Genomic DNA, 14,629 nt, shown 5'->3' on the forward strand with positions numbered 1-14,629 from the left:
ACCCCCAAATTCCCTCCCTTAAGCTTTGAAAAATCCGGTTTCCTGATTGGTCCTCTTGTCAGGTGTTTGGTTCCCTTTGTTAACCCTTTACAGGTAAAAGAAACATTAACCCTTAGCTATCTGTTTATGACAGTGGGTTCAAAAACCTAATACTGGAATCGCTAATCTGGATTTGTGCATGCAAGTCTGGTCCACTAAATTCCAAAACTTGCTTGTTTATTTGAAAAAGCAACTGAAAGAGCAGAGATTTTTCTCTTCAAGGATATAAACCCCAGTTTATCCTCAAAGGATATATGATGACAAGAAGTTCAAGTTTTAGAGAAAGGACACTAAAAGTAACATCCACATCAACAAAGTGCTCATGACTAGAGCTCGTTAAGAAATGGTTTTCCCATCATGCAAACATTTTTGAGATTCAAAAAATCTCTCCTGCTCTGCACTGGAATGAAACTGAGAACTTTCAAAAAATTTTCACAAAAACAGGAGAGAGATTGTCCACTCGAGAACTGTCAATAGCCTTGTCATTCAGGCACTCACCTAGGATGTGAGAGACCCCCAGATTTGAGTCTCCGCTCCACATCAGGTAGAGCAGGGACTTGAACCTGTCTATCCCGTATCCCAGGTATGCCCTAACCACTTGGCTATAGGGTCAATCCTCTCGCTTTCTCTCCCACACCATTCCAGTTTTCACCAGAAATTCTATCCTTGACCTGACAAACTTTCCCAATGAAAAGTTTTGGTTTTGACTAATCAGCATTTTCCAGTTAAAAACATTTAAATGAAAAATTCCTGACCAGCTTTACTCACGATTCCTCTACTTCATCTACCACAGCAGCTTCTCATTTTAACAATCTCTATATAACACAGAGACCAAGACAAAGATTCTCAGAATACATTAAAGGCCCTAAGTTCCCCTCCCTCCCCCCAACATCTGCTTTAATGCGAGAAAGATAAGGAATTCAGTGAAGCTTAAGTAACTGATTCACAGACATAGGGCTAAAATTTGCAATTGCACACTTGATAAAGTTAAGGATTTTTGCCCAGTTCTGGAAGTAGAGGACAATACCAAAAAGCTCAAATTTTTATTGGATCTTTGTATTGTTAAGATTTAATTTTGCTTGGGGTTTCTTTTAAAATAAATACATATTTTGAATCACATCTTTTGATAATTATTAAACTATTATTATTTTATTTATTTGGTTCCTGTTCTCTACTAATCCAGCTAAGAAACATTTTTGACGAGGAATTTGAAAGTCTCAAGTGATAGAAAATTATTATAGAATATTTGATGGTAAAAACCATGAACAATACAAAAATTTTTTGTTGCATTAGCAGGGTATAGACATTACATAGAAAATAGTTCTCACACACCCGCAAAGAGTCTTAAAAGCTTTAATTAAATCAAATGTATTTAAGAGGCATGCTGGCACACTGATCCTTTCTATTATTGTGACAATTTCAAATTATTATTTATGATATAAATAACAGTGAATTTCATGATCTGTGACAAAGAATTATACTAATGTTAGGATTTATAGATAAGAATGTTCTTAGCCCCAACTTTAATCAGATACCTATAATCTAAAAATAGAAGATATGATGCTGCATTAAACCTGTGTGAGAAAAATATCAAATTCTATAAGTATCTGTGAGGGACTGAGACCAAGACTAGGTATAATCCCTGATTTTTATTTACATCATCTGGCAAGGGAAAGATTGAAATAGATAAGAAAAGCAACTTTTTCCCAGGTGTCAAAAAAATGCAGACAGGAAATATTCTGTTAATATCCCTACATATGTCGTTTAGGGGGATCCAAACCGTGGTATATTTTATCACTTGGAAAGGTCATGTATATAAAAATTTTACTGCTCCACATCAAGAGATACTTTGCCACCTCTTACCAGATTCTCTCTCATTGATAGCTAAACCTCCCTCCATCCACAGGGCCAGGATTGCAGACCATTATGCCTCTGAGAGTTGATTATTTACTACACATGGTTTATTTAAACAAAAATCAGGAATGTTCACACATAGAATACAAGATGCTAATTTTGGATCATTTCAATTTCAGAGCATGTTCCCTGTCAGATAGGCTAGTGCAGGGATCGGCAACCTTTGGCACGTGGCTCGCCAGGGTAAGTCCCTGGCAGGCCGGGCCAGTTTGTTTACCTACCATGTCCACAGGTTCAGCCGATTGCAGCTCCCACTGGCCGCGGTTCACCGTCCTAAGCCAATGAGAGCTGCGGGAAGCAGTGCGGGCTGAGTGATGTGCTGACCACTGCTTCCCACAGCCCCCATTGGCTAGGAGCAGCGAACCGTGGCCAGTGGGAGCCGCGATCAACTGAACCTGAGAACACGGCAGGTAAACCAACTGGCCCGGCCCGCCAGTCTGCTTACTCTGGCAGGCCGTGTGCTAAAGGTTGCCAATCTCTGGGCTAGTGCTTTAATTTTTATTGTCAAAAGGCAGACTCCTTCAACATTAGAAAATCTGCACTTCCAATCATTCCCACTGGAACAACAGGACTTTCCTTCTGACAACAGACCATTTTGCAGCTCTACAGAATCAGCTCTTGTATAACATTTCATACAGTTCTGATCTGGGGGAAGAAAATAGACCAAATGCTGCTCAACACTGAAATTGAGTTTCCTATTAAACAACTCAATCGGCAGTTACTGATTAGAACTAGGCCTGAATTATGCAGCTGAATAAGATAACAACCAAATTTTCAACCAGTGTTCTAAATCTGACAAAGCATTTTGTGAAGTACAGATTTATATGGTTTTTTAGACTGTCCTCCAAGATGTGTCTATTATAACAAACAGTGAAAGAATTTGTTTTAAATATAAATGTTTATTGTCCAGCAAACAATGCAACACCTAGATTGTTTCAAGACAAAATTAAACTTTTAGTATATCTACTGCACAAGTTCTATTTATCTATGCCAAACCACACAAGAGAGGATGAAAAGCTGCATACCTTAAGAGATAAACCACCTGGCAGCACTGTGGTTCGCTAGTCGTACCATCCGTACAATTCCACATACTCCATTCATCCCAATTCCACTATATGTAACACTCCCCCGCATTTTATAACTGATTGTTCACCTACTCTTTTTTTTTTTATGACGTGTGTGTGGATTGTTTCAGCTTCTTTGTAAGAACTTAGCTTTAAACTGTATATTTTTAGTAGGGGTTCATTTAATTTATTTGTATTATTTCTGAATTTAATTTTTAGTAACTTCATTTTGGAAGTATTCTGGCTTTTGACTTTTTTGCTGATACTTTGTCATATTTCAAAGTCTAGGGATTTGCCTTCTTTTCTGACAAAATTTGGATTAAACTAGTTTTAGACCTGTTTAATATGGAAAGACTGTTCTCAAAAGTTATTTGGATCTATATTACCAGAACCAGTTCAATCATCCCTAGATAACCTATTAAGGAAATCAAGATTAACAGTGATCATGCACAAAAATGTGTGTGTTGATTCATCAATTTATGCAAGCAACCTCACAAGGCCAATGGGAAATTATCCTAGGAAAAAATACACATTGATCTCATCTGGTTGAGATTATAGATGGACATCCTAAAACAAGAACACGTCAATTAATTGAAATGGATACAATACAATTAGCTGTATCCAGTATGTTCCATGCAAAGTGTGCAGGCCATCTGTTCGGCAATGCCTTACTCTGAAAAAGATATTGGGAATACATGCTAGAGAAAACAAACCATAATACTAGTCATACACTGCCAGTTATTCCTGAATTATGTCTATTACATAATAAGGATAAAAAGCAAAACTCAATAAAAGAATGTCTAAAAAGGATCAAAGTAAGTAATCCACATCTGCACAAATCCAACTCAAAACCTAGATGTAAAGGACAGATCATATCACTATCTGAAACAACTCTGTATGAGAGTACAAAATAAAGTTTACATTGTAAAGAGGAAATATTTAATTCCCTATGGAGATTATTCCTATCATGTTAATAAGGAAAGGATACTTACCTTCATTCTGCTTTTCTGAATCTTAAAATTTTTTCACTCCTTGATTTTGGCTTCCTAGTGAGACACACGTGGAAAACCACAAGCTCTGGAAATTTTTGGTCCCAAAGAGCAGCAGTTGTGGCGAAGTGCATCTGTCAACTGCCTCCCATCTTGGTGGCCCCGAATTCCCCTGAATCATCACCAACTACGACCCATTTCACTTTAACATTTCAGTCTGATACTAATTCAGCAGGAAATGAAGACTCCACATAAAGCCAAGCTGATCTCACACACACACAAATTTCTTCCAAGGCAGAAAAAAACACATAGATGTAAATACAATATGATTGGTTAAAGAAAACTCCTCTGAACTCCCAGGGCAAAGGTGTGTGTGTGAAAGAATCCTGCAAGATGATATCTTCAGATAAGAAGAATTACACACAAGTAATTTTCCCTTCTCTAAAAATCTTTGAAGGAATCTGGGTAATAAGAATCTTGCCACATCTTGTTACAAACCTAGATCCTGAACTCTCAGGAACAGGGATTGTTTTCATGAACCACTAGTCTGAAATAAACAATCACACATGATTAGAAGGCAAGGACATTCTTTAAAGGCTACCTAAAGCACTGCAAAACTGCAATGGGATACAGAGCTGGAGAGGCATCTGACATGGTAGAGTTCACATAAGGAGCTACTTTGCTGTCTATGGTCAAGAAGGAACTGAGTAGAAAGTCCAAGGCCAAAAGACCTTGAGAAGCGTGGGGAATATATGCATCATTTAAAGAAACTGAGACCAAGTAGTGAGAATCCTGCACAGGTGGTATCTTTGCAGAAAGCATTTTTATACAGATTCCTACATCTCCCCTTGTATTCAGTTTTCTTTTGTTTTGTTCTTCACTTCTTTTCCCTTCATATTCAATTATAATTTAATTATACTTTGCATTGTTCATATGTACAATATCTTATTGTATTACACTTGTCTTAATTGAAATTTTGCGTACCTGTTCCTTATTCAAATCATATAAGGATAAAAGTTATAAAAAAGCATTGTGATATTTGAATCACTAGATTTAATTTCTTTTAGAAATATGTATCCATCAAATACTGCATTACTGATTTTAAAAAGATTAAAGTGCATCACTCCTTACACTGACCCATCTTAGGCTGCTGTTTAGCAAATAATTTTGGCTCTCATTCTACAACCAACTCTATATGAGCATAAGGTTCACCCCTATACAAGAAGATGCAGCATCAGGACCTCTTATTTCACTCAGACTATTTAATTAAATGTTGAGACTTGTCAGTTAAAATATGGCAAGAAATTTGGTAAAAATAATCTGGAAGAATTATTTCAAAAGATTATTATTTTGAAAAATAATACAATAAAAAAAACAATGTTGATATTAGCAATTTACATAAGTGCAAAACTGCAAAAAAGTACTTGGCATCATAGACTTTGGTTGTCCTGGAAATCATCCAGATCTGGACCATCACTAGATCTGATATAATGATCTACCAAAAAACCACACTGAATAGGGCCCTACCAAATACACGGCTATGAAAAACGCGCCACAGACCGTGAAAACTAGTCTTATGTATTTTTATCCTATACTATACAGATTTTACTGGGGAGACCAGTGCTTCTCAAATTGGGGGTTCTGTCCCAAAAGGGAGTTGCAGGGGGTTCACAAGGCTGTTTTAGGGGGATCGCAGTATTGCCACACTTACTTCTACGCTACCTTCAGAGCTGGGTGGCTGAAGAGGTGGCTGTTGGTTGGGCACCCAGCTCTGAAAGCAGTGTCCTGCCAGCAGCAGTGCAGAAGGATGGCAATACTATACCATGTCATGCCATGCCATCCTTTTTTTTGCTCTGCTGCCTTCAGAACTCAGCGGCTGGAGAGTGTGGCAGCTGCTGACTGAGGGCCCAGCTCTGCAAGCAGCAGCAGTGCAGAAATAAGGATGGTGTAGCGAGGGCCCCCCGCCCACGCTCTTGAAGGGAATAGGCCAGAAAACCTGGGCCCCGGGGGGAGGCCCGGCCACCTATCCCCGCCCCCCGGAAGTCAAGGGGCGGGACCGGAAGTTCAAGGCCCCCTCCGCCTGTCCCCGCCCCCAGGAAGTCAAGGGGCGGGACAGGAAGTATAAAAGTCCGGCCCCAGCCCTCAGTTAGGAGGAGGCTGCCAGAGAAGGCAGACACTGAGGCTGGAGCTCCTGCTGGGCCCGGCTTACCCCGCGCCCGGTATCCGGAGGGGTACTGGCCTGACCTCCCCTGGGGCCACTACCCAGAGCAGCCGGCGGAGCCCTCTGACGCTCGGCCTGTGGAGGACTGGACCGGACCGCCCGAACCCCGGTACCTGGAGGAGTGGACTGGACCTGCCGCCGCCGAGCCTGCTGAGGAACCCATGGTCTGGGAACCCCCGGACGACGCTAGCGAAGGGCAGGTACCCAGGGAGGGGGAGGTTGGAAGTGGCCCAGGGGCAGCCAACTCCCGTCTGGCTGCAGACTCGCCTGAGCCCATGTCAGTGTGTTTCAGTCAGGATCCCCCACTGACCACCAGCGGCGTTGACCGCTGCTAGGGCCCCGGGCTGGAACACAGTGGAGAAGGAGGGCCTGCATTCCCCCTGCCACCTCTTTAAGGGTGGCAGACTCCCCCCTTCCTTTGCCTAAGGAGACCACCTACAGTGATTGCCTTACCTGCTCAGCCCCTGCTGAAGGGCCTGAGCCCAAACTGTGTGTTGCCCCGCCCTGCCCAAGGGCCTGGGCTCAACTATATACTGTTGCCTTAGCTGCTCAGCCCCTGCTGAAGGGCCTGAGCTCAAACTGTGTTGCCCCGCCCTGCCCAAGGGCCTGGGCTAAACTATATACTGTGGCCTTACCTGCTCAGCCCTGCTGAAGGGCCTGAGCTCAGACTGTGTGTGGCCTTGTTTGCTCAGCCCCTGCTGAAGGGCCTGAGCTCAGACTGTGTGTGGCCTTGCTTGCTTAACCCGATCGGAAGGCCGGAGCGTGGTGAGCCGGCGTGGCTCCCCTCCCCTCCCGGAAGGAGGGTTGAGCCCCGGTCACGCTCGACTACAGATGGCAATACCATACCACGGCATCCTTACTTCTGCACTGCTGGCAGCAGCTCCACCTTCAGAGCTGGGATCCCAGCCAGCAGCCACTGCTTTCCAGCTGTCCAGCTCTGAAGGCAGTGCCGCTGCCAGCAGCAGCACAGAAGGGTAGCAGTACCGCAGCTCCTCCCACAAAAACTCTGTGACCACCCACAACTCTTTTTTGGGTCAGGACCTCTATAATTATAACACCATGAAATTTCAGATTTAAACAGGTGAAATCATGAAATTTATGATTTTTAAAACCCCATGACCGTGAAATTTGCCAAAATGGGTCATGAATTTGGTAGGGTCCTAACAATAAGATAATATGTCTGATCTTTTCCCTCTCTGGCACATCCCTTCTGTAAGATCATCTCCCCAGCAATTTGGTTTGTATGGTGCAATGTAGGAATGCACATATAAGAGAAAATGCTAATAGTGGGAATTTCAAAAGTGCCTAATCATCTTTAGATCTGTGCTCCTAAATCTGGATACTTTTGAAAATCCTATCCTTGGTTTTTTAATGTATATCTCCTGAGGATCTGTTTTTCAGAGAGAGATGCAATTGGTATTAATTTTTTAAATATTATGTTTATATTCTTTTCTATTGATCTGACATTGTATATTCTGAAGGTAGCTCAGTAGGAAAGATGAAATTGTGGTTGATTTATCTATCAAGAAAACTGATTTCCTTATTTTCACAAATACTCTTAAATTTGTAAGAAACAGATTGACTTAAAAATATAAACATATTTTTTGTGAAAGAGCTCAGTAGCCAACGGAGTATCTACACAAACAAAGCAAGCAATGTGCACAAATCCATGTTATAGGAAAAGATACACTCAATACCTATGAAATGAATACCTACTGTATATTTCCTGGTATGATCTGCAGTAGAAGTATCAACACATTAACATTAAAGTAAAGCAACACTGTAGAAAAAAACATTAGCAAATCTTACCTGTCGAATTATACTTTTTACGCAACGGATAGGAAGGCCTTGATAGTTGGACTTGATTATCCATTTTAAGAGATGATGTCCAAGAACTTCAAAGACCATACAGACATCTGGGATTTAAATAAGGATAATTTGCAAAGTAACTTCTTATTTAGCTCAACCATAATACTTTTATGCACTTTAGCTAAAGTGCCCATCGTCCTTCTAAAAAAATAGTCCTCATGAACAGAATGAAAATCATAGCATCATAGAAACGCAGGGCTGGCAGTGACCTTGAAAGGTCATCTAGTCTGTCCACCCAAGCTGAGACAGGATTATGCATACTTAGATCATCTCTGACAGCTGTTTGTCTAACTTGTTCTTAAAAAACTCCAGTGACAGGGATTCCACAACCTCCCTCAGTAACTATTCCAGTACTTAACTATCCTTATAGAAAGAAAGTTTTCCTAACATCTAACCTAAGTCTCCCTTGCTGCAGTTTAAGTCTATTACTTCTTGTCCTATCCTCATGGGCATGGGGAACAACTGATCATCATCCTCTTTCTAACAGCCCTTAGCATATTTGAAGACTTATGAGGTTCCTGCTCAGACTTCTTTTCTTAAGACTAAACATGGCCATTTTTAACATTTCATCACAGATTACATTTTCTAAACCTTTTATTATTTTTATTGCTCCATTCTGGACTCTCCCCAGTTTGTCCACATCTTTCTTAAAGTGTGGTCCTCAAAACTGGGCACAATTCTCCAGATGAGGCCTCACCAGTTCCACTCTGCTGTGCGCAATTACCTCCTATGTCTGACACATGACAGTCTTGATAATATACCCCAGAATTATATCAGTCTTTTGCAAAGGTGTCATATTGCTGGCTCATATTCAGTTTGTGAAATCCCTAGATCCTATTCTCCAGTACTACCATCTAGCCAGTTATTTCCCATTTTTTAGTTGTGCATTTTATTTTGCTTTCTATGTGTAGCCTTTGCTCTTGTCATTACTGAATTTCATCTAATTGATTTCAGACAATTCTCCAATTTATCAAGGTCATTTTCAATTCTACTCTTGTCCTTTAAAGTCCTCCCAGCTTGGTGTCATTTGCAAATGTTATAAGTGAACTCTCCACTACATCATCCAAGTTATTATATTTGAATAGTACTAGATCCAGGACCCCACTAGATATGTCCTCCCAGTTTGACTGCAAACTATCAATAACTACTCTTGGAATATGTTTTTTCAACTACAGTAGTTGTGCACCCTTCTTCTAGTAATTGCAGCTAGACCACATTTGCCTAGTTTGCTTATGAGAATGTCATGTGGGACTGTCAAAAGTCTTGCTAAAATCAAGATTTATTGTGTTGATTATTTCCCTCCATCCACTAAGCCAGAAACCCTGTCAAAGAAGGGAATTAGGTTGGTTTAGCATGATTTGTTGTTGACAAATCCATATTGGCTACTACTTATCACTCTATGATCCTCTAGGATACCACTTAGCAAGGGTACAAGTCCCTTGGGACTGGAATCTTGTGCTGTCCAGGCTCATGGGTCCGCCCTTCGAACCCTTGGCTGCCTGTTTTCTCCTGCTTCTCTCCTGGAAAGTTTATTTCTTGGTCTCCATAGCATCGACCCACAGAGCCGCCCTATACAGCCTTCTACAAGGACAAGGTCCAGCTGTGTCTGCACTCGGTGTTTCTGCCCAAAAGTAGTTTCCCAGTTCTATATTGGTCAGGACATAAACTTACCAGTTTTCTGTCCCAACCATCATGCAACAGATGAGGAATGCAGGCTGCACTCCCTGGACATCAGATGGGCGCTGGCCTTCTGCACACATAGAACAAAGCCCTTCCATAAGTCAATGCAGTTGTTCGTTGCTGTTGCAGATAGAATGAAAGGCTGCCCAATGTCTGCCCAGAGAATCTTGTCCTGGATCACAGCCCGCATCCATTATTGCTATGAGCTGGCAAAGGTGCCTGTGCCAGCGATTGTGACAGCACATTCGACTAGGGCACAGGCGTAATTGGCAGATTTCCTGGAACAGGTACCAATCCAAGAGATCTATCGTGCTGCTATCTGGCGGAGACCTGTGCTCTCTCAGCACCAGGGGAGTCTGGGAGGACAATGGTGCTGGCAGGGATTTGGATCCCATAACACTCCTGAAAGTCAAAGGCGGACCTTTTAAGGGGCTAGTGGCTCCAACCAGAGAGGCATGAACACATGGCTCAGGAGTGGCCTGGCCCAGATCCCTTACTAGATGACCCCAGGCCTTCTTCCTTGGTGCCGGGGAGTTGTGCTTTTTCATTTTCTTCTTAAACACCGGTGATGGGGAGTGGAGCCAGATACAGCCCAGTGCCAGCAGCATGGTGCACACAGAGGCCGAGGCGCTCCGTGCAACCTGGCAGGATGGCTCATAAGCCAGGTGAAGGGCAGACTCCATCAGGAGAGCTGTCAAACAAATGTCATGCTCCCTCTGGGTTCTGGGACGAAAGTTCTACAGATCCGGCACCAATCCATGACGTGCAATTCCCACAAGCACTTAAGACAGCTGCTATGGGGGTCACTCACAGGAATAGGCCTGTTGCAGTCCAGGCAGGGCTTAAAACCGGGAGACCGGGGCATACCCCGCCTGAGGTGAAGTCCCCATTGGGACTCTAACTTCTAACTATCAACTATACTTAACAACTGCATAACTAATTACTGTAAATGAACTATTTACAAAAGGCCCTAAGACTCGAAGTCAGTAAAACAAGAAAAACTGCTAGCCCCTGATAAGCGAGGAAAGGCGCTCCAACTAACCACCCCAGGTGGTAAGAAGGAACTGAGAGGGCATAGGGCTGGCAGTGCCTCATACACCGCTGCATGAACACAGCACTCCAGAAGGCACCACAGCTGACCCTACAGATACTGCTAAGGCAAAAATCTCCGACGACCACGCACGTGGGTGTGCACACGTAGCATGGAATGGACATGAGCAACACATCTCGAAGAACAACAGTTACGAAAGGTAGGTTACCACTTTTTTGGCTACTATTTATCACCCTATTATCCTCTAGGTGCTTTCAAACTGATTCTTTAACTGATAAAAATATAATGCAAGTCTCAGTCTTGTAAACATAACTTTATGCTCAATGTTAAGCACATGAGTAGTCTGATTTCAATGGGATTACTCGGATGCTTAAAGTTAACATGAACATAAATATCTGCAAAATCAGGCCCCAAATGATTAACCAGATAATCAACATTTTAATGATGCAATTTTTGTCAATTATCTTTAAAGTAACTACAATACCACCATTCCACTGGAAATGGTATGTTCAACCAGTAAAAGATTAACTAGTAGCTATGTTTAAAAAAAGAAAATGAAGGAAATTCTTTTTTGTTTTCATTTTCACTGTAGAACAGTAAAAATAAAATTTCTAAATGTATCCCTTATTTATAGTGTATTTTAAATTATTTAGAATCATAGAATCATAGGGTTAGAAGGAATCACAAGGGTAATCTGCTCTAACCCCCTGCCAAGATGCAGGATTTGTTGTGTCTAAACCATCCACGATAGATGGCTATCCAGCTGCCTCTTGAAAACCTCCAGTGAAGGAGCTTCCACAACCTCCCTAGGCAGTCTGCTCCACTGTCCCAGGGTTCTTATAAAAGACGGTTACTCACCTTTGTAACTGTTGTTCTTCGAGATGTGTTGCTCATATCCATTCCAGTTAGGTGTGCGCGCGCTGCGTGCACGTTCGTCGGAGAAACTTTTACCCTAGCAACACTCGGTGGGCCGGCAGGTCGCCACTGATGGCCGCCGGTCTCATGGCGCCTGATATATACCCCTGCCGAGCCGACGCTCCTCAGTTCCTTCTGCCGGCTACTCGACAATGGGGAAGGAGGGCGGTGTGGAATGATGATATGAGCAACACATCTCGAAGACAACAGTTACAAAGGTGAGTAACCGTCTTTTCTTCTTCGAGTGCTGCTCATATCCATTCAAGTTAGTGATTCCCAGCCTTACCTAGGCTGGGGCGTCGAGCGAGACGTTTGCGAATGCAAGACCGCTGAGCCGAAGGCGGCATGTCTCTAGATTGCTGGACCAATGCATAATGGTTTGCAAAGTATGATAGAAGACAGGTGGCCGACCGGCACATTTCCTGCACAGAACATCACCAAGAAAGCAGCAGACGAGGCCTGAGCTCAGTAGAGTGGCGTTGAGATGGCCTGGCTGGACTTGAGCCAAGTCATAGCAAGCTCGGACACGACGTGACCAAGAGGCATGCGCTGAGAGGAGATTGCCCTGCCTCTCTACGTTCCGCTACCGGCTACAAAGAGTTGCGGTGATGACGGAAGGGCTTGGTCCGCTCATGTAGAACGCGAGAGCCCTCCGGACCGTCCAGGGTATGGAGCTTTGTTCGTCTCAACGCGTGCGCTTGGAAGAAACTGGGAGAAAGATGTTCCTGTCACGTGAAAGGCGGAGATGACTTTGGGGGGAATGCTAGTGAGGTCGCAGCTGTACCTTGTCCTTATGGAAGACGGTACATGGAGGGTTCACAGTCAGTGCGCGGAGTTCCGAGACACGCTTAGCCGAGGTAATGGCAACTAGGAAAGCCGTCTTCCAGGACAGGTACAGCAGCGAGCATGTGGCCAAAGCTCGAAGGGGCCCATGAGCCTATTTAAAAACAAGGTTACAGGTCCCAGGTAGGGTAGGGGCTTGACCTGAGGGTATAACCGTTCCAAGCCTTGAGGAACCTGGAATCGGGTGGGAAAAATGGTATTGCCTTTCTCCCCGGGTGGAAGGTGGATTGCGGCGAGGTGGACTCGCGCGTGGAGATAGCCAACCCTGCCTCCTTGAAAGCCCCAAATAATCCAGGATGATGGGGATTTGATACAGAGCATGTGAGTGACGATGCTGGACACAAGTAGCAGAAGCGCTTCCATTTCGAGATATGTCGAGCTGAGGGCTTCCTGCTACAAGCAACACTCGTTGCATCTTGCCAGCGGAACAGCTCTGCTCCAACTGTTTAAAACCAGCTAGGAAACCATGCTGTCAGGTGGAGGGACTGCAGGTCCGGGTGGTGAAGCCTGCCGAAGTCTTGCGTGATCAAGTCTGGCCACAGCGGTAGGGGGATCGGATCACGACAGGGACAGGTCGAGCAGACCTAGAGTACCAGTGTTGTCTCGGGCAAGCCGCGCGATCCAGGATGAGGGCGGCTTGTCCCTGTGGATCTTGAGCAAGACTCCGGTGGACGAGGGGAAACGGTGGAGCGTACAAAGGCGACCTGACCACGGGATCATGAAGCGTCCGACAGGGAGCCCGAGAGAACCTTGTAAGGAACAGGAACACCTGGCATTTCCTGTTTATTTTGGACGCAAACAGGTCGATCTGGGGAAGCCCCACCTCCGAAGATTGAATGGAGGACGTCCGGTTCGGATGGACCATTCGTGTGTGAGGAAGACCGCTCAGGTGATCTGCGAGCGTCGTCCGGATCCCCGGGAGAAAGGAGGCTACACCGGTCTATGGAGTGGGCTACACAGAAGTCCCACAAGCGGATCGCTTCCTGACGCAGGGGAGATGACTTTGTGCTCCCGCTTGTTGATGCAATACATGGCCGTCGTGTTGTCCGTGAATACTGCAAGCACAACCGGCCCTGTAGGTGGCTGAGGAACGCTTGGCACGCCAGGCTTGTACTGCTCTGAGCTCTCGGACATTGATATGAATGAGTCAGCTCTCGGGGTGACCAAAGGCCTGGTCGCCGGGGCCCCAGGTGTGCGCCCCAGCCCACGCGCAGATGCGTCCGTTGTTGGGACACGGAGGCTGGGAGGATGGAAGGCAGGCCCGCCACACCAGTGGTGACACTTTCCACCATCGAGGGAGCTAAGGACTCCAGTGATATTAAACATGTGTTAAGGCGTCCCTGTTCGGTCGGTAGACCGAAGCGACCAGGCTGTAGCGGCAGCATTCGCAGTCTGGCGTACTCAACGAGGACACATGCGGCAATGTTCCTAGAAGAGCAAGGTAAGTACGGGGGAGGTAGTTTTGGAACCTCTGCAGCTCTGAGACCAGGGAGACATGCCTTAAACCGTGCGGGGGGCAAGCTGGCTGTCGCAAGGTTGGAGTCCAGCACTGCCCGATGAATTCTATTGCTTTGCTGGGCACCAGGTGGACTTGTCCAGATTGACGTTCAGGCCCAAGATGGAATAGCTCCTTATGGTGTCGACATGGCTGGTGACTTGAGCCTTTGAGGTTCCCTGAATAAGCCAGTCGTCGAGGTAAGGGAAAACGTATCGAAACGGGCGGGGAACGGCGCAACCGCCATAGACATTTCGTGAGACCCAGGACCGACGAAAGTCAAAGGAGGACGGTGACCTGTAATGAATTCGATTCACCAGAAGCGCAGACTCCTGTGGGAGAGTAAAGCCTGAATATGAAATATGCGTCCCTCATGTCGAGAGCGGCATACCAATCGCCGGGATCCAGGGGGGAAGATGTCCCCAGCACACCATGCGGAATCTTGAACTTCTTGATGAACCTGTTCAGCTCGCGCAAGGTCTAGATGGGCCGGAGGCCCCCTTTCACTTGGGATCAGGAATAACGGGAATAGAACCCTTTGCCTTTAGC

The 14,629-nt window shown here is 44.7% G+C and overlaps 1 protein-coding gene across 10 annotated transcripts in view; it reads right to left on the reverse strand.

Moving 5' to 3' along the window:
• SRPK2 (SRSF protein kinase 2) overlaps positions 1-14,629 on the reverse strand; it is a 323,924-nt gene that overhangs the window by 95,567 nt on the left and 213,728 nt on the right. For all 10 annotated transcript variants that reach the window (XM_075064668.1, XM_075064662.1, XM_032787351.2 and 7 more), the window contains one exon: positions 8,037-8,143. In XM_075064668.1, coding sequence (XP_074920769.1) covers positions 8,037-8,143 — 107 coding nt within the window. The remainder of the gene's footprint in view (positions 1-8,036; positions 8,144-14,629) is intronic.

Source organism: Chelonoidis abingdonii, chromosome 1, assembly GCF_003597395.2.
Source record: "Chelonoidis abingdonii isolate Lonesome George chromosome 1, CheloAbing_2.0, whole genome shotgun sequence".
NCBI lineage: Eukaryota > Metazoa > Chordata > Testudines > Testudinidae > Chelonoidis > Chelonoidis abingdonii.